Source organism: Nomascus leucogenys, chromosome 2 (assembly GCF_006542625.1).
Source record: "Nomascus leucogenys isolate Asia chromosome 2, Asia_NLE_v1, whole genome shotgun sequence".
Lineage (NCBI taxonomy): Eukaryota > Metazoa > Chordata > Mammalia > Primates > Hylobatidae > Nomascus > Nomascus leucogenys.
In genome coordinates this window covers 156039654-156066230 of record NC_044382.1, presented here as the reverse complement: position 1 = coordinate 156066230, position 26577 = coordinate 156039654, and the positions used below count along the sequence as shown (strand labels likewise).

At 54.1% G+C, this 26577-nt stretch overlaps 1 protein-coding gene across 6 annotated transcripts in view; it reads right to left on the bottom strand.

Moving 5' to 3' along the window:
- TCF25 (transcription factor 25) overlaps positions 1-26577 on the bottom strand; it is a 41083-nt gene that overhangs the window by 10629 nt on the left and 3877 nt on the right. For 5 of the 6 annotated variants that reach the window (XR_004032024.1, XR_004032025.1, XR_004032027.1 and 2 more), the window contains exons 2-12: positions 19334-19495; positions 17943-18017; positions 17052-17170; positions 15075-15140; positions 10209-10291; positions 7514-7644; positions 6333-6432; positions 5402-5495; positions 3024-3116; positions 2803-2908; positions 646-805 (exon numbers count right to left, since the gene is read on the bottom strand). Coding sequence is in view for 2 of the 6 variants with exons in the window: in XM_030820988.1 (XP_030676848.1) it covers positions 646-805; positions 2803-2908; positions 3024-3116; positions 5402-5495; positions 6333-6432; positions 7514-7644; positions 10209-10291; positions 15075-15140; positions 17052-17170; positions 17943-18017; positions 19334-19495 (1189 nt within the window). In the remaining 4 variants the exon portion in view is untranslated. The remainder of the gene's footprint in view (positions 1-645; positions 806-2802; positions 2909-3023; positions 3117-5401; positions 5496-6332; positions 6433-7513; positions 7645-10208; positions 10292-15074; positions 15141-17051; positions 17171-17942; positions 18018-19333; positions 19496-26577) is intronic. The other variant, XM_030821003.1, reaches the window with a different exon arrangement.

Sequence of the window (26577 nt, the reverse complement as noted above, 5' to 3'; positions counted from 1 at the left end):
ACGTTCTAATAGGAGATGAGTGGTCACAAAGTGTGTGTGTACTAGCTGCATGCAAATAACCCTCACCCCTCACAGCCCCTCAGAGGAGACCTGTCTTAAAGAGGCATTTCACACATGCTGTCAGGCAGGGTCAGCCCCCAAGGTCTGACCGGGTGGCAGCCTCACTGTGCCCGCCACATGTGTGTGGATCAAAGCTACCCAGATGCAGTCAGGGCTCAGGGCTGTGCAGGCTGAGTCTGTCTGGGCGGCACAGGCCTCCGTTCTGCATCCCAGCATGGTGCAGAGCACGACCCTCTCGGCCACACCTCGGCACTACCGAGACCTTCCCCTGCTTTGCTCTCCTCCCCAGCAGTGGTAAAATCCAGTGCCCTGCACCTCCCAGCCAGTTCTCTCTCTGTCTCTAGAACACAGGGCCCACAGCGGTCGGGATGCCTGCCACCTCCTCGTGCCTGGTGTGGCACGCAGCGGGTTCCGAGATGAGCCGACCATCTTTAAGGTTTGGTAGGGCAGGTTTGCAGGCCCTACCAGAGAATGCATGTTTCTGTAGGTGTGGGGAAGGACTGGGACCTGGCCTCCACCACCAGGAAGAGCAGCCCCCACGGCTGGCAGGACACACCCCTACCCCAGGCGAGACGCAGCACTCACCTCCAGGGAACATGGTGAGCGCCTGCTGTATCAGGAGAGAGGCCTTCTCCCTGGCAGAGCTCCGCTCATGCTCAGGGAGGTCTGTGTGCTGGCTCAGCAGGAAATATGCCAGTGGAACGGAGAAGGCAAAATTTGGGAGCTGGGACAGGTTCCGATGAGCCTACAAGGGACGAAGAAACAGAGTGTGGAGCCTAAGTCATAAAGACAAAATACGTGACTTTGCAGATGCTCTGACGCCACCCGTGAGCCCTGCCGCGAGCAGGTGTATTCCAGTGACGCTCTGACGCCACCCGTGAGCCCTGCCGCGAGCAGGTGTATTCCAGTGACGCTCTGACGCCACCCGTGAGCCCTGCCGCGAGCAGGTGTATTCCAGTGACGCTCTGACGCCACCCGTGAGCCCTGCCGCGAGGAGGTTTATTCCAGTGACGCTCTGACGCCACCCGTGAGCCCTGCCGCGAGAGGTTATTCCAGTGACGCTCTGACGCCACCCGTGAGCCCTGCCGCGAGGAGGTTTATTCCAGTGACGCTCTGACGCCACCCGTGAGCCCTGCCCCGAGCAGGTGTATTCCAGTGACGCTCTGACGTCACCCGTGAGCCGTGCGGCGAGCAGGTATATTCTGCAGGCAATGCAAGGGCCTCTTCCTAACTCAGCATAAAGATAACTTAAAACATCCACCTGGGAGCTTTCCGCGTGCAGAAGAGACAGAGGATGTGGGGGGGCCTGAGGCGTAGACTGAGCCGGAGTGAGGAGGCTGTGCGGAGTGAGGGTCCCACCTGCTGCACGGGGTCCTCTTTGAAGCTGAGCAGCTGGCACTCCCCATGTGGAAAGTTTACAAAGACGAGAGCAGCCCACCACCGCGCGAGTTTCTCTTGCCTTTCTCAGCCTGTGTCACACATTGTAGACATGTGACTCTGCATTTTCTTCTATCAAAATGGGATCACAGACTCACAGTTCTGTGACCTTAAGCACCATCATCAACAATCTTATGCAGCCCCATTTTGGGGGACTCCCTGAGGTTTCCCTGCACCGTCGTTTTTGTAAGCTCTAGGAGTTTCTATAAACCACATTCCTGGGGGTGACACTTCCTGGCCAACTATGCCAAATGCTTACAAATTCAAAATAATTTACCCACTTTCATTATCCATGAACATGTGCTATGAAAAAAATTCAACACAGAAACACAAAGTCAAGAGCTGGCGCCGCCTTCTCCCCAGCCCCAGGCCCCGATGGAGGTTAGCATTACAAAGCCCCACGTGTCCTTCCAGAGAAGCACTACCACAGAGGAACCTAATGGGAGCCCAGGTGTCAATTTAAATTTTCTAGGAGCTGCATTAAAGAGAAAACAGCTGAGATTAACTTTAATGCATTATGTCTAACCCAATACACCAAAATTATCTTTCCAACACCTGTCTAAGAGTCTCTCCTGCTATACTCATACTCTTCCCGTGGAACAGGACGGATGTGCTGGGGGTCCCTGTGTCAGCCCCACGCAACCAACCCTCCTTCTACCTCCTGGCTGCATCTTCCTGAACTGCCCATGAGGAGCTTGGGAGTTCTCGGTCTTTTTTTTTTTTTTTTTTTTTTTCTTGAGATGGAGTCTCGCTCTGTCGCCCAGGCTGGAGTGCAGTGGCGCGATCTCGGCTCACTGCAAGCTCCGCCTCCCGGGTTCATGCCATTCTCCTGCCTCAACCTCTCCGAGTAGCTGGGACTACAGGCGCCCGCCACCACGCCCGACTAATTTTTTGTATTTTTAGTAGAGACGGGGTTTCACCGTGGTCTCGATCTCCTGACCTGCTGATCCGCCCGCCTCGGCCTCCCAAAGTGCTGGGATTACAAGCGTGAGCCACCGCGCCCAGCCAGGGAGTTCTCAGTTTTTCATCATTACCAGCATCACGGTCCTTGCAGGCAGACGTGTGCATGTGTACACATGTATGAGGATTCTGACATAAGGCTGCTGTACTGTCCCTAAGAAAACCAGATTCCACTCCGTAGAGGCGGCAAGGGAGACAAACAAGGCAGGAGGACGTGGTTCTGCCCTCGGACGATTACCATTTCATCCCCAGACTGTCCCCTGAGCACACAGATACCGAACCAAGAAAACCGGAGGAGAAGCAGGTGTCCGTCCCTCCACAGGGCGTCACCAGGCTCGTACCCACCTCCCACTCCTGGAAGAGGCGGATCAGGTACTCGTAGTTCCGGGCCCGCAAGGCCAGGTGGTCAATGAGCAGCAGCATGCAGAGGGGGTCCTCATCCGGCTCGAGACTTCCGGAGGCAGCGCAGAGGGCAGAGCAAAGGGGAACAGGGGCATCGTCAGGCTGAGAGTGGGCCTGCAGCCAGGACAGGGAGCGTGGGCGGGCTTGACCCTGAGCACACTCACCTCAGGATGAGCTTGCAGTACTCCAGCGCTGTGCGCGGGCAGCCTCGCTTCTCCAGGAAGCTCATCTGCTTGTAGAGGGCCAGATAGAAGCTCCTAGATCCAAAATAGTTCCACGTGAATTACAGCAACACAAAAGAGAATGCCCTTTGCTCAGCGCCCAGGTCAGCATCCGCTCCACCCCACCCCTCTGCTCAGCACTGCGGTCACCACCCACTCCACCCCCATTCTGCTCTCTGGGTTCTGCTGGCATTTCCTACATGCCTGGCACACAGGAATTCATGTCTGGAGAGGAGGTGAGCGCTCTCCTCGTCCTTTAAAGAGTTATACACGAATTTGCATACTGAAAATCAAACTTCTTTGAAATTTTTCTTTTTTTTTGAGACAGCCTCGCTTTGTCGCCCAGGCTTGAGTGCAGTGGCGCGATCTCGGCTCACTGCAAGCTCCGCCTCCCGGGTTCACACCATTCTCCTGCCTCAGCCTCCCGAGTAGCTGGGACCACAGGCGCCTGCCACCACGCCCGGCTAATTTCTTCTAATTTTAGTAGAGACGGGGTTTCACCGTGTTGGCCAGGATGGTCTCGATCTCCTGACCTCGTGATCCGCCCGCCTCGGCCTCCAAGAGTGCTGGGATCACAGGCGTGAGCCACCGCGCCCCGCTGAAATCTTTATCTTGTTTTTTTATTATTTATCATTTACGGGAAGAGAGTTAAAATCTCTTGTTACAATTATGATCTTAATTTATCCTCCAATCTCAGCAGTGGCTAACAGCACTCAGGCTGGATACATGGAGCCCTGTGACTTTCCAATGCTGGTGGGCTGCTACTTCCATCAACAGCCCACTGTCTCTCGTGTCTGGAAATATTAATATTTTATTATCTACTTCAAAGAACTAAGAATTTCACTGGAAGAGACAAAACTAACACAGACAAAACCAGTGGAGGAAATTCCAGCCCAGCACACAGCGCAGACAATCCGTGCAGAACGGGTCGGCGGACCTTGGCTAGCCAGGAGGGCCAAGGGGGTAGGAGCGGATCCCACACTGGAGACAACCCAGGGCGGCCAGAGAAACAGGCGCCGCACACAGGAGGGCAGGACAGCAGGCAGAAGCAGGTCTGCTCCACAAAGGGCCCACAGGACAGGCTGCGGGAAGGCCTGGTGGAAGCCAGTCCAGGTCTGACCAGCGAGGCCTGATGCCAGAGGGATGGCTTTAGGGGCAGAAGTATCAGAAAGAAGAGAGTCCCGCACATGCGGCCGCTCAGCACAGGGGGAGCGAGGGTCAGGCTGACTCTGAGCTCCTCAATGATTTAAGGTCAAACCTGCAAAGCCTTCCAAAGCTTCTAAACTTGCCAGGGATGGGTTTTCTCAGCCAGACATTGCAGAGCCCACTGTGCAGATGTGGTGTGTCAGGCTCACTTCTTCTTCTTCTTTTTTTTTTTTTTTTTTGAGAGACAAGGTCTCACTCTGTTGCCCAGGCTGGAGTGCACTGGCACCATCTCGTCTCACTGCAGCCTCGACCTCCTGGGCTTGCTTGAATGATACTCTCGCCTCAACCTCCCAAGTAGCTGGGACCACAGGCACGCGCCACCAGGCCTAGCTAGTTTTTAAAATGTTCTGTAGTGGCCGGGCGCAGTGGCTCACGCCTGTCATCCCAGCATTTTGGGAGGCCAAGGCGGGTGGATCACGAGGTCAGGAGATCTGGACCATCCTGGCTAACATGGTGAAAACCCCGTCTCTACTAAAAAATACAAAAAATTAGCCAGGCACGGTGGCACGTGCCTATAGTCCCAGCTACTTGGGAGGCTGAGGCAGAAGAATTGACTGAACCCAGGAGGTGGAGCTTGCAGTGAGCCGAGATCGCGCCACTGCACTCCAGCCTGGGCACAGAGCGACGCTGTCTCAAAAGAAAAAAAAAAAAAGTTCTTTTGAGGCTGCATCTTGCCACGGTGCTCAGACTGGTCTCGACACCTGCGCTCAAGCAACCCTCCCACCTCGGCCTCCCACAGTGCTGGGATTACAGGCAGGAACCACTGTGCCCAGCCAGGCTCACTTCTAACACAAACATTTATTTTTATTTTTATTTTTTAAGAGATGGGGTCTCACTGTGGTGCCCAGGCTGGACTTGAGCTCCTGGGCTCAGCAGACCTCCCACTCTGACCTCCAGAGTACCGTCAGGCATCTCCACAGACAAATGTAAACCTGGGCTGAGACAATCCAATCCCTCTATCCTTGAGCCCAGAGAGAGGAAGGTGGGTCACTCTAGACCTGTGGGCCCTGGTCCACCCTGGAGGGCAGCCATGAGGTGCCCGCTACACCTTCCCCAGCCTCACTCGCAGGAGAACGGAGGGGGAGCTGCGTCACCTCCAGGGCGGCTGCACTCACCTGTTCTCGGGTCTGCGGTAATCCAGCCGGCAGGCCCCGCTGGTGAGACTGAACAGGGGGTGGAACGCACATTCCATGCTGTACAGCGCTCTCTCTGCGGGCACAGGGACGCCAGGGGAGGGTGTCATGGCCACGGCCCCTCCTCTGATGATGGTCAACAAGGAAAGGTCTGGACGGACGGCCACGAAACTAGAGTCCCGGACACTAGAGGGCAGACATGACCCTGGGCTCCCCAGATGCCAAGCTGCATTTATTTCAACCACAGAACTTGTGAGCTTGACACGGAAACACCTTCAACACCAGAAGGCACAACTGCTGCCACGTCCTGACAGAACCAGGCGTCCACGTGTGCAGCACAGACGTGTCCACCTAAGACTGCTGGTGCACGCTCACATCAGCACTATTATTTACAACAGCCCACACGGCCGTCAACTAATGACGGATACACAAAATGTGGTCTGTCCACACAGTGGAGTACTACTAAGCCATAAAAACGAACAACGTTCTGATCCATGCTACAATGAGGATGAACCTTGAAAACTTCATTGTAAATAAAAGCCAGAGGGCCGGGCACAGTGGCTCACGCCTGTAATCCCAGCACTTTGGGAGGTCGAGGTGGGTGGATCACAAGGTCAGGAGATCGAGACCATCCTGGCCAACACGGTGAAACCCCGTCTCTACTAAAAATACTAAAAACTAGCCAGATGTGGTGGCGGCGCCTGTAGTCCCAGCTACTCGGGAGGCTGTGGCATATACTAAACACCAACAAACAAAAACTTTAAATGGGTAAGTTTTGTGCTATGTAGGTTGGATCTCAATAAAGCTGTCATGGATATCCTGGCAACCCCCGTCATCTGACACCATCGCATCTGTCTTGATGGCTTGAGGTGCTCCCACAGCTGAGGGGAATGGGGTGGGGGCTCTGCCTTACCTACGAGGTCTCGAGCCATCTCCTGATCCTCTTGAAAGCGGCAGGCATCGCTGAGCTGCAGGAGCGAGTCGACGTGGTAAGGGCTTGTCTGGAGCAGAACCTACCAGAAGGGAGGACAGCCCTGGAGGAAAGGCACACGCAGCCCTCGGGGACAGACACTCAGCAAGGCCCCAGCTCCCAGGCATGCCTTTCTTTCAGACATTTAAAACCAGGGGAGGCTGCCGCAGTGGTTCACGCCTGTAATCCCAGCACTTTGGGAGGCTGAGGCAGGAGGATCACTTGAGATCAGGAGTTCGAGACCAGCCTGGCCAACGTGGCAAAACCTGGTCTCTAATAAAAATACAAAAATTAGCTGGGTGTGGTGGCGTGTGCCTACTGTAATCCCAGTTACTCGGAAGGCAGAGGCAGGAGAATCGCCTGAAGCTGGGCCGAGACTGCGCCAATCCACTCTAGCTTAGGCGAGAGGGTGAGATTCCGACTCCAAAAACAAAAACAAAAGCGGGGGAATTACCAGGGTCGACACTCACAATGTCCCCCCAACTCAAAATAGGCTAGTTATTATCGCTAAGCTAAACCAATTACACAGCCTAAAGCAAGAACTCAGAAGCTGACATGCCCAGGCCAGGGGCCACCTAACTCCCCACTAAGCCCCAAGAAAGAGAAATGGAAAGCAGCAGCCTGCCTTTCCCACAGGGAGATGACGGTGAGCTCTGCGGGGGCTGCGCGGGGGCCGTCCGGGGGCTATGCAGGGGCTGTATGGGGGCTGCGTGGGGGCTGTCCGGGGCTGCGCGGGCGCCGTCCGGGGCTGTGCGGGGGCTGTCCAGGGGCAGGGAATCTGAGCTGCTCCCCTGCGCTGAGCCGCAGGAGGCAAGGGCAGCAGTGAGAAGCCCCAGAGTCCTGGGCCTGTGTCACATGGCACTACTGCAACGGTCCCCAGGAACGGCTGAGAGAGCAGCGCTCCAGCCTCTTCTCTGAGTATGGATGGAGCTCACTTTGCCTAGAGCCTCTGAACACATCTCCTTCTGGTCACAGGGCCAGACCGCCCTGCAGAGACTGGCACCCTTTCTGTTGGGAAGGGCAGGAGGCAGCACGCCTCCCCCAGTCACCAGGGAAGCAGGCGGCCCAGGGCAGTGGTGGCTACACGGCCCCTGCTCCTGTCAGGGGCTGCAAGGACCACGCACCACAATGTTGTTCGGCTCCATAGACTCCACGGCCACCAGGAACTTGTGCTGAGCCTGCTGGTACTCCTCACTGTGCTCGAACGCAAAGAAGGAGAGGCCTTTTTTTGATTCCAGCAGCCGCATGGACAGACCTGGGAGGGGAGAGTGCTCAGGGAGGGTGTGCCGGGAGCAGGGGCGTGGGCAGCTCCCAGCACAGCCCTCACTTTCATGGTGCTCTTGAGGAGGCCTCTGCGATAACGACAAACTTGACCTGAGTGTGTCTCACGCGTACCACCCAGTCCGGGCACCTTCCCAAAACACCCGCCGTCTGACCTACACCAGGAGACGGCATCCCATCTGCTTTAGTTTCCTATCAAGACTTGTTTCCCTCCAGAACTCGGATACAGCTCAAGCCCCACTGGCCTGGAGGGAATCTCAGGGACAAGGACACACACAGTCCACAGATCACCAGATCTGACCAGGCCAAGCACTGTCCCCAGACCACATCTGATTGAGGTGAATGTCCAGGGTGGCCGTGGAAAGGCAGGGCTGGAGTGCGGTGGCACAGCCGGCCACAGCGCCAGGCCTCTGAAGCCACAGAGCTTTGTGACGTGTGGCCACCCTCTCACTTTGCTCCTCCTGTCTGACTGGGTGTATGGGACCCAGTTTCTTCTGATAACCCTGAAAAGCTTAGCCTCCCAGGACCTCCATGCACTAGGTCTCCTGTAGTGATACCTTCTTGATGGCCCTGCCCAAGGCCCGAGTCCTGCAGGAACACAAGGCCATGGAACCACTGTCTGCAGTGAGCAGGGCTCCTGCTAGGAAGGGAAGGGGCTGTAGGCAGCAGGGTTCACCTTCTGACAGCACAGGCCTCGCTCCTAGATGTGTCCTTACAGAATGTACGCCGGCAATCTCCGGCACCCCCTCAGACACAGGCGCAGGAGAGCCGGGCGTGGGAGCCGTGGCAGCACTGACAGCAGCAGCCATGCCAATCACCAAGGGCACCGCTCAGCTCCCTTCCCACAGGCCGTCCCTGCCCTGGCCCCTGAGGGCCCCGCAGTTCAGCCACTGCGCAGAGCGGAGGCCAGTGTGGAGGGCCTCCTGGCACTTCCCCACACCACACAACCAGGCACCCAACACTCCATGCCCGTCTTCACTGTTGCGATTTATCTTAAAATCACGCGCACTTATTAGTTTGAAATAATATACAAAATATTGCCGTTTAAAATGAACTCGATTGCTTCCGTAAGGGAAAGGTCGATGGCAGAACGGTAGGAAGAACCTGCGTTAAAAGACAGTCACACAAAGACTGTGCCTGGGAGGCTCCGTGTTGAGGTACTGGGCCAGGCCTCCAGCACTCAGGCCCTCAGTGTGGCACACTTTGCACACCGGCGCTCCTGGAGCAGAGTCTCAGCTCAAGAGTCACTGACGCCCCTGGTGCCCAGCGCAGGCCAGTGCACAGACCACACCCCCGACCCTCCACCCCAGCAGCCTCTGCAGACCCTCACCTGGTTTGCTGTACCGGGGCCAGTGCACAGACCACACCCCCGACCCTCCACCCCAGCAGCCTCTGCAGACCCTCACCTGGTTTGCTGTACCGGGGCCAGTGCACAGACCACCCCCCTGACCCTCCACCCCAGCAGCCTCTGCAGACCCTCACCTGGTTTGCTGTACCGGGCCAGTGCACAGACCACCCCCCGACCCTCCACCCCAGCAGCCTCTGCAGACCCTCACCTGGTTTGCTGTACCGGGGCCAGTGCACAGACCACCCCCCTGACCCTCCACCCCAGCAGCCTCTGCAGACCCTCACCTGGTTTGCTGTACCGGGGCCAGTGCACAGACCACCCCCCTGACCCTCCACCCCAGCAGCCTCTGCAGACCCTCACCTGGTTTGCTGTACCGGGCCAGTGCACAGACCACCCCCCGACCCTCCACCCCAGCAGCCTCTGCAGACCCTCACCTGGTTTGCTGTACCGGGGCCAGTGCACAGACCACCCCCTGACCCTCCACCCCAGCAGCCTCTGCAGACCCTCACCTGGTTTGCTGTACCGGGCCAGTGCACAGACCACCCCCCTGACCCTCCACCCCAGCAGCCTCTGCAGACCCTCACCTGGTTTGCTGTACCGGGGCCAGTGCACAGACCACCCCCCTGACCCTCCACCCCAGCAGCCTCTGCAGACCCTCACCTGGTTTGCTGTACCGGGGCCAGTGCACAGACCACCCCCCCCGACCCTGCACCCCCAGCAGCCTCTGCAGACCCTCACCTGGTTTGCTGTACCGGGCCCCTGCAGACCTCACCTGGTTTGCTGTACCGGGGCCAGTGCACAGACCAACCCCCGACCCTCCACCCCAGCAGCCTCTGCAGACCCTCACCTGGTTTGCTGTACCGGGGCCAGTGCACAGACCACCCCCCTGACCCTCCACCCCAGCAGCCTCTGCAGACCCTCACCTGGTTTGCTGTACCGGGGCCAGTGCACAGACCACCCCCCCGACCCTCCACCCCCAGCAGCCTCTGCAGACCCTCACCTGGTTTGCTGTACCGGGGCCCCTCTGCAGACCCTCACCTGGTTTGCTGTACCGGGGCCAGTGCACAGACCACCCCCCTGACCCTCCACCCCCAGCAGCCTCTGCAGACCCTCACCTGGTTTGCTGTACCGGGGCCAGTGCACAGACCACCCCCCGACCCTCCACCCCAGCAGCCTCTGCAGACCCTCACCTGGTTTGCTGTACCGGGGCCAGGTGCTCTTAGGGGTGGTCAGCCATGTGCACTTGGGGTGCACGCGTTGTCTCTGCCGTGGCCTGGGGAGAACGGGACACAGGTGCAGCTTTACTTCCTGTGGTGTGTGGGGACCAAGGCTTGGCTGCCTGATCCCTGCAGGGGCCGTGGAAGCAAAACTGAGGGGCAGAGTAGGCATGTGGCGCAGGGTGGGGACGCGTTAAGGACAGGATGCAAACAAGCGTCAGCAACTGCTGCAGGGACGGGTAGAGCAGGGAGGGCCCCATAGAGAGAAAGAAACAATTCTGGCCGGGCACAGGGGCTCACACCTGTAATCCCAGCACTTTGAGAGGCCAAGATGGGAGGATTTCTTGAACCCAGGAGTTCGAGACTGGCCTGGGCAAGACAGCTAAACCCCACTTCTACAAAGGATTTTAAAAATTCGCCTGGTGTGATGGCCTGCACCTGTGATCCCAGCACTCCAGCCTGGGCGACAGAGCAAAGCCCTCTCTCAAGAAGAAAATAAAAAAAGAAAACGAAAAGAACGAATAACATGCTCATATCCACATGCCCATCACTCAACCTAAGAAACCAACCATCTCAGAGGTAGCAGCAGCTCCACGCCTTTTCCAAGCTGCCCTCCCCGCCCAGCTCAGATACTACCTGACCAGTGCTTAGGGTGGGCCTGACTCCTGTGGCAGAGACCCCCAAATAACAGAGCTGAGGGCACTCTGCCTGAGCACACAGGTGCAGGAGAGGTGGGGCGTGGTAGCCGCGGCAGCACAGACAGCAGCAGCCATGCCCACGGTCACCATCAGCACGGTGCAGCTCCCTTCCCACGGGGCCATCCCTGCCCTGGCCCCAGGCCCCCCACAGTTCAGCCACCGCAGAGTGGAGGCCAGTGTGGTGGGTCCTCCTGACGTGAAGGTGGCCCCAGCCTGCTGCTCCTGCCTGCAGCACACACCCAGGCCTAGGAGAGTCAGCCCTTTAGCACCCTCCTGGGACAGATGTACAGAATCCCAGGGACAGCCTGACCCACGGTGAGCTGTCCCACAAAACAAGTAAGGAAGCCTCCAGAACAGACCTAACGAGGCAGCCTGGGCAGATGCCGGGAGTGGGGAGGGGACAGGCGCCTGGAGGAGCTCTGAAGGCTGGCAGGCGTCCTGAGCAACGGGAGGAGTGCTGAAGTGCCGGGGTCAACGAGCTGACCCGGCCATCGCAGCAGGAAGTCAGGGACCCAAGAGAAGGCGGTGCCTGTTATTCCCGTCGCAGCAGGAAGTCAGGGACCCAAGAGAAAGCAGTGCCTGTTATTCTGAGCTTCCGAGAGAACCACCAGAAGGAGAAATGGAAACAGGCCAGGTCTTTGTCTTGGAGGACCAGGACAAGGAATGAATAAAAAGGGAACTGTGGCTTCTCCATGGAAGTCTTTTGGTACGTCTTAAATTTTTTTTTTTTTTTTTGAGACGGAGTCTCGCTTTTTCACCCAGGCTGGAGTGCAGTGGCTCAATCTCAGCTCACTGCAAGCTCCGCCTCCCGGGTTCACGCCATTCTCCTGCCTCAGCCTCTCCAAGTAGCTGGGACTACAGGCGCCCGCCACCACACCCGGCTAATTTTTTTTTTTTGTATTTTTACTAGAGACGGGGTTTCACCGTGGTCTCGATCTCCTGACATCATGATCCGCCCGCCTCGGCCTCCCAAAGTGCTGGGATTACAAGCGTGAGCCACCGCGCCCGGCCAGGTCTTAAATTTTTAAAGAAATAAACAAAAAGTTTAACAATGCTATAAACATAATAAAGGCAATTATTGTCAACTAATTACTATGAGTAATCAGTATTAATAACTATAATACTAACTATTATTAATAATTATAATTTGCAGAAATAAAACCATGCAAAAATGTAAAGAAACAGCCAAGACAGACCAAGCAGATGCAAACAAAGGGTGGGACAAGGTGGAGCCCTCAGCTCAGGGAAATACAGATGACAAAGCGACATTTTAAAGTCTGTTTTTCATTAATATTCCCGAAGACACCCATCAACACCAAAAATGTAAAGTAAAATACGAAGCAAAACCTGTTAGAAATCCAGGGACAGTGTGAACAACAGCAATGAAAACATCCTTGATCCACCCATGATCAAAACACCAACACTTCTGCCCACACACGATGGCAGGTTTCCAAACCACTACCGTCCACTACGAGTAAGAAGGTGAAGGACCTGGGTGTGAGCTGCGTGACTCTACTGAAGGTGCTGGCAGCATGCAGGATATATACTTTCTTGGGCAGTTTCACAGAAATGCCTGCAGACACCGGGGACTGTAGCCAACATCTGGACACATGCTACCATTGGGGTGAGGAAATGACCTGGGTACACCGTGGTGCAGAGACAACGCTTAGGCTGGGTGTGGTGGCTCAGGGCTGTCATCCCAGCATTTTGGGAGGCTGGGTGTGGTGGCTCAGGGCTGTCATCCCAGCATTTTGGGAGGCCGGGTGCGGTGGCTCAGGGCTGTAATCCCAGCACTTTGGGAGGCCGAAGCGGGCGGGTCACTTGAGGTCAGGAGTTCGAGACCACCCTGGCCAACACGGTGAAACCCCGTCTCTACTGAAAATACAAAAATTAGCTGAGCATGGTGGCACTCGCCTGTAATTCCAGCTACTTGGGAAGCTGAGGCAGGAGAATCGTTTGAACCCAGGAGGCGGAGGTTGCAGTGAGCTGAGATCGCACCACTGAGCTCCAGCCTAGGCGACAGAGCAAGACTCCACTTCAAAAAAAAAAAAAAAAAAAAAAAAACAATGCTTAGAACTCACACGTGCAGGCCGGGTGCGGTGGCTCACGCCTGTAATCCCAGCACGTTGGGAGGCTGAGGCGGGTGGATCACCTGAGGTCTGGAGTTCGACACCAGCCTGACCAACATGGAGAAACCCCATCTCTATTAAAAATACAAAATTAGCTGGGCATGGTGGCGCATGCCTGTAATCCCAGCTACTCAGGAGGCTGAGGCAGGAGAATCACTTGAACCCGGGAGGTGGAGGTTGTGGTGAGCCAAGATAGAGCCACTGCACTCCAGCCTGGGCAACAAGAGCAAAATTCTGTCTCAAAAAAAAAAACAAACAAAACGAACTCAGAAGTGCAAAACCAGGACACATTATAGACTAGCAATCCTCTCCATGGTCCAATAAAACAGGAGGTGTCTGGCTAGGCATGGTGGCTCATGCCTGTAATCCTAGCACTTTAGAAGGCAGAGGGAGGAGGGTCGCCTGAAGTCAGGAGTTTGACAACAGCCTGGGCAACAAAGTAAGACCTTGTTTCTATAAAAAATAAAATAAAATAAATTAGCGGTGGCATGTGCCTGTAGTCCCAGCTATTTGGGAGGCTGAGATGGGAGGATCACTTCAGACCACAAGTTCAAAATCAGACTGGGCAATCCAGCAAGACCCTGTCTCTAAAAAAAAAAGACAAAGCCTTCTGGACACTTCACTGGAGAGTCCGGAGGTGAAACATACGTCCTACATAAAGACCCAGAAGCCGACGCCCCAGCTCTTCCTCCTCTAACAGCTGAAAGACCCTGGGCTCCCCGTCACAGCCAGCCACCCTCATCTAGGGCTGCCCAACCGCTAAGAACTACTGAATGGACACAGATGAAATTTATCTGGGCTGAGCGCCATGGCTCACACCTGTAATCCCAGCACTCTGGGAGGCCAAGGCAAGTGGATCACCTGAGGTCAGGAGTTCGAGACCAGTCTGGCCAACATTGTGAAACCCCCATCTCTACTAAAAAAAAAAAAAAATTAGCTGGGCGTGGTGGCGTGCACCTGCAATCCCAGCTACTCGGGAGGCTGAGGCTGCAGAATTGCTTGAACCCAGGAGGCAGAGGTTGCAGTGAGCCGGGATCACACCACTACACTGCAGCCTGGGTGACAGAGGAAGAAAAAGAAAGAAAGAAACTTATCTCAGAACCTGAACTTCATGTTAGTTTTGCTCTGAGAAGCAAAACTAGAATCTTTTTTTTTTTGAGATGGAGTTTCGCTCTCGTTGCCCAGGCTGGAGTGCCATGTCACGATCTCGGCTCACCGCAACCTCTGCCTCCCGGTTTCAAGCGATTCTCCTGCCTCAGCCTCCCAAGTAGCTGGGATTACAGGCATGCGCCACCATGCCTGACTAATTTTTTGTATTTTTAGTAGAGACGGGGTTTCTCCATGTTGGTCAGGCTGATCTCAAACTCCAGACGTCAGGTGATCCACCCGCCTTGGCATCCCAAAGTGCTGGGATTACAGGCGTGAGCCACCACGACAAAACTAGAATCTTAAAATTTAACAGTTTTTGAAAACTTTTTTTTGAGACGCGGTCTCGCTCTGTCGCCCAGGCTGGAGTGCAGTGGTGTGATCTCAGTTCATTGCAATCTCCGCTTCCTGGGTTCAGGCAAGTGTCCTGCCTCAGCTTCCTGAGTAGCTGGGATTACCACGCCTGGCTAATTTTTGTATTTTTAGAAGAGACGGGGTTTCACTATGTTGCCCAGCTGGTCTCAAACTCCTGACTTCAGGTGATCTGCCCGCCTCAGCCTCCCAAAGTGCTGGGATTACAGGCGTGAGCACTGCATTCGGCCTGGCTTTTGAAACCTTATGCTGGACAAGGCAGTGTGAGGGATGGAGACCAACTACTCTGGGCATCTCCACAACCCACGGTCACAGACAAGGTTGTTCACAGACTTGTGGACTCCCATTCAGATCCCAATTCTGAGGGTTATGTGTGCACTCTGGCTTTAAATGCTCTCCCTCAATCGTGAACTGGCTTCAGGAACACCACCCCCGGCCAAGAGTCTAAGAAGGAATGAAGCAGCTGTGAGAATGCAGTTTAGTGTGCACCTTACCTTTGCTCCCCCAGGACTGCCCGGGCACCAAAATACCTTTTCAGTTCTGTGTCTGGATTCAAGTGTCTGGGAATTGAAAATCGTAGAAAGAAACATGAAATTATCTTCTACGACAATTCCAAAAACGTCAGAAAGCCACTTAACGGTCAAGGAGAGAACACGGACTTTTGGCTTCACAGGCAGCTTCCAAGCCCTTCTCTAAAATCACCACCCCATCCACGGCTGAGGCCTCGCCACTGCGGGCACCACGGGGAAGCTGCTGTCACTGCGCCGTGAGGACGCTCAGTGAGTGCTGTGTCAAGAGGCACTGTGAGCGGCACACGTCTGTTTCTGAGGCTGAGTCGGGGCAGCGCACGCGCCCTGGGACTATACTACTGCGTCTTAACTGACTCCAAGGCGCTTTTTTTTTTTTAAGCTGGCAATAATTTCAGAAGTACAGACAACGATTCATTAAGCATCTGTAAGATCAAGAGATGAATAATCATCTAAGGATGACAGGATAAGGAGGAACTTTTTGACCAGACATGGTGGTTCACACCTGTAATTCCAGCATTTTGGGAGGCTGACGCAAGAGAATCTCCTGAGCCCAGGAGGTTGAGGCTGCAGTGGGCTATGATCACACCACTGAACTACAGCCTGGGTGATAGAGATCCTGTTTTTTTTTTTTTTTTTTTTTCTTGAGATGGAGTCTCACTCTGTTGCCCAGGCTGGAGTGCAGTGGTGCGATCTCGGCTCACTGCAAGCTCCGCCTCCCGGGTTCATGCCATTCTCCTGCCTCAGCCTCCTGAGTAGCTGGGACTACAGGTGCCCGCCACCACATCTGGCTAATTTTTTGTATTTTTAGTAGAGACAGGGTTTCACCATGTTAGCCAGGATGGTCTCGATCTCCTGACCTCGTAATCTGCCCGCCTCGGCCTCCCAAAGTGCTGGGATTACAGGCGTGAGCGACTGCGCCCGGCTCTGTCTCTTAAAAAAAAGAAAAAAGAGAGAACTCTCTAAGATACGTAACAAGTAAAGCTAAAAGTCCTCTGAATATGGATGACTTCCTTTCCTCCTTCTTCCTGTTTCCTTTTGTTGAGAGACAGGGTCTCACTCTGTCACCCAGGCTGGAGTGCAGTGGTGTGATCTCGGCTCACTGCAACCTCTGCCTCCCAGGTTGAAGTGATTGTCCCGCCTCAGCCTCCTGAGTGGCTGGGATTACAGGCACCCACAACCATGCCTGGCTAATTTTGTACATTTACTAGAGGTGGGGTTTCTCCATGTTGGTCAGGCTGGTCTCGAACTCCCAACCTCCGGTGATCCGCCCGCTTCAGCCTCTCAAAGTGCTGGGATTATAGGCGTGAGCCGCCACGCCCAGCAATTTTTTTATTTTTACTAGAGGTGGGGTTTCTCCATGCTGGCCAGGCTGGTCTCAAACTCCCGACCTCAGGTGATCTGCCCACCTCGGCCTCCCAAAGTGCTGGGATTACAGGTGTGAGCCACCACGCCCGGCCTATTTCCTAAATGATTAATAACAAACTATTATTATTATTATTATTATTATTATCATTATTATTATTATTTTTGAGACGGAGTCTCGCACTCTTGCCCAGGCTGGAGGGCAGTGGCGCAATCTCGGCTCACTGCAAGCTCCGCCTCCCAGGTTCAAGCCATTCTCCTGCCTCAGCCTCCCGAGTAGCTGGGACTATAGGCGCCCGCCACCACGCCCGGCTAATTTTTTGTATTTTTAGTAGAGACGGGGTTTCACCATGTTAGCCAGGATGGTCTCGATCTCCTGACCTCATGATCTGTCCGGCTCGGCCTCCCAAAGTGCTGGGATTACAGACGTGAGCCACCGCGCCCGGCCAATAAACTCGTATTATTTTTAAATAAAGATAGCACATTTTCTTTTTCCTTTTTTAGAGAACCTTTTCCTCCCACGGAGTCTCAGTGGCAGCCGCAGAGAAGGGCGGGGGCAGAGAAAGGCGGGGGCCACACCTGTGCTCCACGTAGAGCACGTGCTTCCTGGAGCTCAGGGGAGCTGGGCCGGGACGGTTCCACCCAGCGCTGTCCTCAATCCTCTCTAGGATGCGATCGATATCTTCTAGTCCGTTCTCCTAAAGGCCCCAAAACAACCTCTTAATCACCACACTGACATTATTTTAAATGTTGTAACAATAACAAAATTACTTATCTTAAAAGACACCTATTACGTTGTATTTACTTCCTAAAGGACACTATACGTCAAAAACTATGTACCAACCACCCATTTAGAAAAAAGAAGAGATGTTTCCTAAGAAGCGCTCACAGAACCAGAAGGACCCTAGAAAAAACTGGGCATTCCACATCCTACAGGTGTGCTCACCTCCTCAGGTAAACAGGGTTGGGACTTGTGGCTCCAACTAAACAGCAACAAAGCTACACCCTCGTCTCAGGACACACTCAGACGAGGACGAAGGGCAATGATGAAAACATATTTTTTTCTGATGACAGACTAGCTCCAGTGGTGGGTTCTATACCCACCATCCAATTAACCCAAAAGCATGGGACAGATGTCAGGGTAAACAGCAAGTGTCCCACGGGCCACAGGAGCACCCGAACTAGAAGGGACGCCCCCATCAGATCACACATTCCCACAGAGACACAGCAGAGCGCTGACCCTCCAAGGAACAAGGGTAAAAACAGGAAGCACAATTTAGCAAGTAGTTTTTCCTTTTCTTTTTCTCTGATCTCTCAGTTATACCCCTAATAGGAAGGAATAAAAATATTAACGTAAACTTCTTTCAACACCACCTTGAAAAACAGCCAGAAGAGAATGGAGAGGGCGTCAGGCAGAGGGAGAGGGCGTCAGGCAGAGGGAGAGGGCACAGCCAGGCCCGACTCACATACCGATGCTTCTCCCGTGCTGCTTTTCTTATTTTTCTGTTTCTTTTTCTTCTTCCGGAGTTTGCCACTTGCATTAGACTAATGATAGAAACACATTTTAATCAGTGGAATGAGAAGTAAATCTCAAGAACTGAGAATTAAAGCAGCAAGCGTGACTCTACCCTCATCTAAGCAGTCCCCACCCCTCCCTCCATGTCCTGAAAGGCCCTTCAACTCACTCTCTTCTCTCCAGCAGGCACCTTCCCACCCCTCTGAGCCCTTTGCTCTCATGTCCCTTGGGCTGTGCTAGAGGAGTCCCCAGGGCCCTCTAGTGTCCAGCCTCACAGTGGCTCACAGGACTCTGACCGGGTCCAGCTCTCATTTCTCACTGTGTCGGCCACTCTTTGCCACACTGCAGCCACCCTAAGACCGGGGCCTTGCTGTGCCCTGGCCGCCTGACACCGAACCTATCTGTGGTCCCCTACGCCTGCACCTGGCCAACCCCTTCTGACAGCAAGAAGCCCCCAGGACCCCGAGCCTTAAGTCAGGACCCACCTGTCACTTCACATCTATGTTGCCCTCTTAACCAGAGGCTCCTGGGGGGCAAAGGCGCGTTCCCAGCACCCAGCAAGCGCCCAAGAACACTTGTTGCATAAATGAACACAAGCTCTCCTTTTAGGGCCCCTCTTCTGTGCTGTGGAGGGCGGCAGCAGGCTGTCTGCATCTCTGCCCATCCCACGTTAACCTGACCTGCGTGTTTCTTCAAAGTTCACTTACGCCAGCACCCAGACCCCCAACCCAGTCAAGTGAACGTTCGGGGCACAGTTAGGAAGGACGCACGTGTGTGGATGGTTAGGAAGATCACGTGTGTGGATGGTTAGGAAGGACGCACGTGTGTGGATGGTTAGGAAGGACGCACATGTGTGGATGGTTAGGAAGATCACGTGTGTGGATGGTTAGGAAGGACGCACGTGTGTGGATGGTTAGGAAGATCACGTGTGTGGATGGTTAGGAAAGACGCACGTGTGTGGATGGTTAGGAAGATCACGTGTGTGGATGGTTAGGAAGGACGCACGTGTGTGGTTGTTAGGAAGGACACACGTGTGTGGTTAGGAAGGTCACACGTGTGTGGTTGGTTAGGAAGAGCGCACCTGTATGGTTAGGAAGAACACACGTGTTACACACACTGCTGGGCACACGCAGACTCCTGAATGCAGGAGACAGGCCTGCGACCTTTACTCATTTCATGCAAATCTCATCATGGTTCCCAAGTAAATTTGGGGGCAACTAGCATTTAACCAAAATTGAAGTCAGAAAATTACACCTCCAAGGCAAATCACAGCACAGGACACATGTGGCTGGGTGCCTTGGAACTGTCCTATCTGATGCCACCTCCTCACCGCTCAGCCCCCCACCTGCTCTGGGGGCGCTGTCTCGGCGACGTCTCCATCCGTCTTGCTCTCTGTGTTTCCACGCTGAGCCCTTCCTTTGTGCCCTGGTGCCGCAGCGTCTGTGAGCGCACAGCCAGACCCCTCCCCGTTCACCACAGGGTCATCCTCAAGGTCGTCAATGTTTATCTGGAAAAAGAGGTTGGAGAAGAGCCAGGGCGTTACTTACCGTGTGAACGCTGATGCTGAGATATGAATAGTGAGATGTGACGGGCCTGCGCTGGGGACGCCCAGGGTCAGTGCGAGACGCTGGATGGGAAAGAATGCAAGAACCCGACACTGGTGGACACAGCAGTGACTCAGCTCTGGCTCAGGGGGACTTCGTCAGTGAGCTCTACAGAAAGCCGGGACGAGGCTATGGGGTATCTCTGCCTTCAGAAATTAGGTAAGGAAGACTCCTCAAATATTGTAATTCACTCCGTTTACGGAAGACCACCTGCAAGTTAAATATATATATCCAGCCAATGCATTGAAGTTCCTTCTTCCTCCTTTCTCCTCAAGCCTCAACTCCTCTCCAGCAGTAGGCAGGAAAAAAAGGCACCAAGGACCCATCAACCTACAAACTTTTCCTAATGAAAATGATAGGCCAGGTGAGGTGCTCACGCCTGTAATCCCAGCAGTTTGGGAGGTCGATGCAGGCAGATCACTTGAGGTCAGGAATTCGAGACCAGCCTGGCCAACATGGCGAAACCCTGTCTCTACTAAAAACACAGAAATTAGCCACGCACAGTGGCGGGCGCCTGTAATCCCAGCTACTTGGGAGACTAAAGTGGTAGAATCGTTTGAACCTGGGAGGCAGAGGTTGCTGTGAGTCAAGATCGCACCACCACCCTCCAGCCTGGGCGACAGAGCAAGACTCCGTCTCAAAATAGAAAAAGAAAATGACATACAACAAAAATAATTCATACAATGAAACCTTCTCTCTCTCTCTCTTTTTAAGACAGGGTCTCGCTCTGTCGTCCAGGCTGCAGTGCAGCAGTGTGATCTTGGCTCACTGCAGCCTTGGCCTCCTGGGTTCAAGCATCCTCCTGCCTCAGCCTCCCAAGTAGCTGGAACTACAGGCATCAGCTACCATGCCTGGGTAATTTTTTAAATTTTTTGTAGAGATGGGGTCTCACCACATTGTCCAGGCTGGTCTCGATCTCCTGACCTCAAGCGATCCTCCTGCCTCAGCCTCCCAAAGAGCCGGATTTACAGGCGTTAGCCAGCACGCCGAGTCTGGAACCTTTTATAGCAGTGAGAATGAATGAATGAATGAAGCACATTGCACACACAATATGGATGAATCTTAGGAGCATAATATTAAATGGATAAAACCTCACAACATACATTCACATACAGACTGGAGGGGAGACAGGCAGTGGGAGAAGGGTGAGAATTGGAAAGTTCTGGCTCTTCAGCTAGTTAAAGAATGAACAAATAAAAGAGGCTGACTGGGCGCGGATGCTCACGCCTGTAATCCCAGCACTTTGGGAGGCCGAGGCGGGTGGATCACGAGGTCAGGAGTTCAAGACCAGCCTGGCCAACATGGTGAAACCACGTCTCTACTGAAAATAAAAAAATCAGCCGGGTGCAGTGGCGCGTGCCTGTAATCCCACCTACTCGGGAGGCCGAGGCAGGAGAATTACTTGAACCCGGGAGGCAGACGTTGCAGTGAGCCAAGATCACGCCACTGCCGTCTAGCCTGGGCGACAAGGCAAGATTCCATCTCAAGAAAAAAAAAAAAAGAGGCTAACAGATTGGGTGCAGTGGCTCACACCTATAATCCCAGCGCTTTGGGAGGCTGAGGCAGGAGGTCCATCTGAGCCCATGAGTTTAAAACCAGCCCAGGCAATACAGCGAGACCCCATCTCTACAAAAAATTAGCAGGGTGTGGTGGCACGCACCTCTTGAGTCGCGGCTACTCAGGCGGCTGAGGACTGCGTGAGCCCAGCACCTGGAATCTGGAACCTGGAGTGATCACACAACGGCACTCCAGCGTGGGCGACAGAGCAAGACTCTATCTGTAAATTTTTTTTTAAAAAGCTAACAGAGACCAGCATCAACAATTCTTTATGAACTAGGAGATTCTGATTGATCCAATTGGATGCACTAAGGTTCAAAAATAAATAAAACTGCCTGTTTAATTTAAAACATCTTGAAAACCACAAAGCTCAGAAGACAAAATCAGGTCCAAGCCCCACAGCCCTGAGATATTTTCTGAAACAGAATTGAGACTCGGCTGCACCTGGGGACTCTTCCTGGCGGGATCGCAAGACAGACAACCCGGCCGTGGTTGCCGAAGACAAGAAAGCACAGGGCAGGTCTGTGCTCGCCGGTCGGCCGGCTTTCTCTCCAGTGGAGGCTCCCACATGACAAGGATACAATTCAGGAGCATCTTACGCCTGCTGAGACAAATCAGGAGCATCTTACGCCCGCTGAGACAAGTCAGCAGCATCTTACACCCGTCGAGAAAATCCGTGGTAGTAGAGATGTGTTATGTAAAAAGAGCCCTGACTTGAAAACACTGACACCCCATCAAAACGAGGTTTATCCCATCCCAGCAGCACCATGACAGTGATTCTCATGGTGATAACTCCTTCTGCCTGGCCTTTGCTGGCGAGGCTGGGGCCGAGGCATGGGCTGGCTGCTTTGCACCCTGCAGTAAAGGAAGAAAGCTGAAACAAAGCCTGCTGGTGAAATGTTTCTAACCTGTGGGTGGTCACTGGTAAACTGGATCTACACCATCTCCAACATTCAAATGATGACGAGGTCTCTTAGTGAAGCTGGGTGCTGGTTTACTTTCTGTTTTTAGAGATGGGGTCTCACTGTGTTGCCCAGGCTGGCCTCAAATTCCTGTGGTCAAGGGATCCTCCTGCCTCAGCCTCCCCAGGAGCTGGGACTACAGGCACACGCCACCACACCCAATTTACTTTTTTTTTTTTTTTTTGAGACGGAGTCTCGCTGTGTCCCCCAGGTTGGAGTACAGTGACGCGATCTCAGCTCACTGCAAGCTCCGCCTCCTGGGTTCACGCCATTCTCTTGCCTCAGCCTCCCGAGTAGCTGGGACTACAGGCGCCCGCCACCACGCCGAGCTAATTATTTGTACTTTTAGTAGAAACGGGGTTTCACCGTGTTAGCCAAGATGGTCTCGATCTCCTGACCTCGTGATCCGCTCCTCTCGGCCTCCCAAAGTGCTGGGATTACAGGCGTGAGCCACCGCGCCCGGCCTACTTTTTTTTCTCTTTTTTTTGAGACGCAGTCTTGCTCTGTTGCCCAGGTTGGAGAGCAATGGCGGGATCTTGGCTCACTGCAACCTCCACCTCCCGGATTCAAGTGATTCTCCTGCCTCAGCCTCCCGAGTAACTGGGACTACAGGCATGCGCCGCCATGCCAGGCGAATTTTTGTATTTTTCGTAGAGATGGGTTTCACCATGTTGGCTAGGCTGGTCTCGAACTCCTGACCTCAGGTGATCTGCCCGCTTTGGCCTCCGAAAGTGCTGGGATTACAGGCGTGAGTCACCGCACCCGGCCAACACCCGATTTACTTTTATTAACTCATGCTGACTTCCTAAGAAAAAAATTCTTATTTTGAGGTGTTTGACAAATCGAATTCATAAAAAGCTCTATGCCAAGCTGAACTTCAGTGGAAAGGAGCCTGCCTGTGTACACGGACAGCACGTGTCACAGGCCCAGGAGCCCGTCTGTGTACACGGACAGCACGTGATAGGATCAGGAGCCCGCCTGTGTACACGGACAGCACGTGTGATAGACCCAGGAGCCCGTCTGTGTACACGGACAGCACGTGTCACAGGCCCAGGAGCCTGCCTGTGTACACGGACAGCACGTGTCACAGGCCCAGGAGCCCGTCTGTGTACACGGACAGCACGTGTCACAGGCCCAGGAGCCCGTCTGTGTACACGGACAGCACGTGTCACAGGCCCAGGAGCCCGTCTGTGTACACGGACAGCACGTGTCACAGGCCCAGGAGCCCGTCTGTGTACACGGACAGCACGTGTCACAGGCCCAGGAGCCCGTCTGTGTACACGGACAGCACATGATAGGATCCGGAGCCCGTCTGTGTCACGGACAGCACGTGTCACAGCCCAGGACCCGTCTGTGTACACGGACAGCACGTGTCACAGCCCAGGAGCCCGTCTGTACACACAGCACGTTCCACCCAACCCGCTTACCGGACACACGTCACCCCAAGCCCGTCTGTTACCACAGCACGTGTCACCCCAACCCGTCTGTGTCACCGCACGTCACCCCAACCCGTCTGACACCAGCCGTCACAGCCCAGCCCGTCTGTGTACACGGACAGCACGTGTCACAGGCCCAGGAGCCCGTCTGTGTACACGACAGCACGTGTCACAGGCCCAGGAGCCCGTCTGTGTACACGGACAGCACGTGTCACAGGCCCAGGAGCCCGTCTGTGTACACGGACAGCACATGATAGGATCCGGAGCCCGTCTGTGTACACGGACAGCACGTGTCACAGGCCCAGGAGCCCGTCTGTGACACGGACAGCACGTGTCACAGGCCCAGGAGCCCGTCTGGTACACGACAGCACGTGTCACAGGCCCAGGAGCCCGCTGTACACGGACAGCACGTGTCACAGGCCCAGGCCCGTCTGTGTACACGGACAGCACGTGTCACAGGCCCAGGAGCCCGTCTGTGTACACGGACAGCACGTGTCACAGGCCCAGGAGCCCGCTGTGTACACGGACAGCACGTGTCACAGGCCCAGGAGCCGTCTGTGTACACGGACAGCACGTGTCACAGGCCCAGGAGCCCGTCTGTGTACACGGACAGCACGTGTCACAGGCCCAGGAGCCCGTCTGTGTACACGGACAGCACGTGTCACAGGCCCAGGAGCCCAGCCCGTCTGTGTACACGGACAGCACTGCCAGCCCACCCGCTGTCACGGACAGCACGGTCACAGGCCAGGAGCCCGTCTGTGTACACGGGACAGCACGTGTGCAGGACAGGACGCACAGGGGAGCCCGTCTGTGTACAACGGGACAGCAGGCGTGTACAGGCAGATCAGGAGCCCGTCTGTGTACACGGACAGCACGTGTCACAGGCCCAGGAGCCCGTCTGTGTACACGGACAGCACGTGTCACAGGCCCAGGAGCCCGTCTGTGTACACGGACAGCACGTGTCACAGGCCCAGGAGCCCGTCTGTGTACACGGACAGCACATGATAGGATCAGGAGCCGTGTGTACACAGCACTGATAGGATCCGGAGCCCGTCTGTGTACACAGACAGCACATGTCACAGGCCCAGGAGCCCGTCTGTGTACACGGACAGCACATGATAGGATCAGGAGCCCGTCTGTGTACACGGACAGCACGTGTCACAGGCCCAGGAGCCCGTCTGTGTACACGGACAGCGCATGATAGGATCAGGAGCCCGTCTGTGTACACGGACAGCACGTGTCACAGGCCCAGGAGCCCGTCTGTGTACACGGACAGCACGTGTCACAGGCCCAGGAGCCCGTCTGTGTACACGGACAGCACGTGTGATAGACCCAGGAGCCCATATGTGTACACGGACAGCACGTGTCATAGGCAGAAGAGCCTGTCTGTAGATCTGTATACACGGACAGCACGTGTGATAGGCCCAGTTCTGCTTCTTCAGTGAAGTTTTGGTGATGACACATGATTTGCTGCAATCTCTACTGGCATGCATCAGCTCTAAAATGCTGTCGATCACCCTCAAATAAACCTTATTACTGGCTGTGCGCGGTGGCTCACGCCTGTAATCCCAGCACTTTGGGAGGCAGAGGTGGGCGGATGGCGAGGTCAGGAGATCAAGACCATCCTCGCCAACACGGTGAAACCCCATCTCTACTAAAAGTACAAAAAAACTAGCCGGGCGTGGGAGGCGGGTGCCTGTAGTCCCAGCTACTCGGGAGGCTGAGGCAGGAGAATGGAGTGAACCCAGGAGGCGGAGCTTGCAGTGAGCCGAGATGGTGCCACTGCAGTCCAGCCTGGGCAACAGCACAAGACTCCGTCTCAAAAAACAAAACAAAACAAAACAAAACAAAACGCCTTATTACCTACCCAAAAGCTGTGACTTTCATTAGTTTTAGGGTCTCAAATGGGGAACATTTCACAAAGTTCTTGTCCACGGCTGATCTTCTTTAGGACAAAGCTCGATGGGCATTTCACTTAATAACCAGGAAGGAGTTTTATCTTTTTTTAGGGGGAGAGGAAAATATCCATTTTTCCTAAAAAAAAAAAAAAAAATGGTGATTTTTAGTAGAGACGGAGTTTCACCATGTCGGCCAGGCTGGTCTCAAACTCCTGACCTCAGGTGGTCCACCCGCCTCGGCCTCCCAAAGTGCTGGGATTACAGGCGTGAGCCACCACACCCGGCCTGGGGTTGTCTTTGTTGGAACTTTTTTTTTTTTTTGAGACAGGATCTCACTTTGTCACCCAGGGTGGAGTGCGGTGGCGTCATCTCAGATCACTGCAGCCTCCACCTCCTGGGTCCAAGGAATCCTCCCGTCTCAACATCCCGAGTAGCTGTGACCACAAGTGAGTGCTACCACACTTGGACAATTTGTTTGTATTGTTTGTAGAGATGGGGTTTAGCCACGTTGCCCAGGCTGGTCTCAAACACCTGAGCTCAAGCGATAGACCCGCCTTGACCTCCCAAAGTGATGGGATTACAGCTGTGAGCCACCAAGCCTAGCCTGGAATGTTTTATAGTTTTAAAAATTCAGTATCTTTAATAGATAAAAGGACTCAGATTTTTTTATTCCTTCACATGTCAATTTAGATAAGTTTTATCTTTAAAGGAACTTGCCCATTTGTCTAACCTGGAAAACTTATTAGCAGGAAGTTCCTTGTCGCCCGTTACTATCTGCACCATCTGCACCTGTGAACACGCTCCCATCCCTCAGAATGGTAATGTACCTTCCCTTTTTCCCTCCATCTGTCAATCTAGAGGTTTTGCCAATTCATCTTTTCAGAGAACCAAGTTTCGGTCTTACTGATTTTCTCCTTTGTGTCCATATGCATTCCTCTCTTTGATTAGTTTCTTCCTTCTACACATTTTGAGTTTAATTTGCTCTTTTTCTAGTTTAAGGTAGAAGTTTCAGGTAAATTTCTAGATTTTTAAACACTTTTCTAATTTAAAATTTACGATGATAAAGTTGTAATCATTGTTTCAGTTGCATCCCACAAATTTTGATAGGCTATTTTCATTACCAATCAGTTCA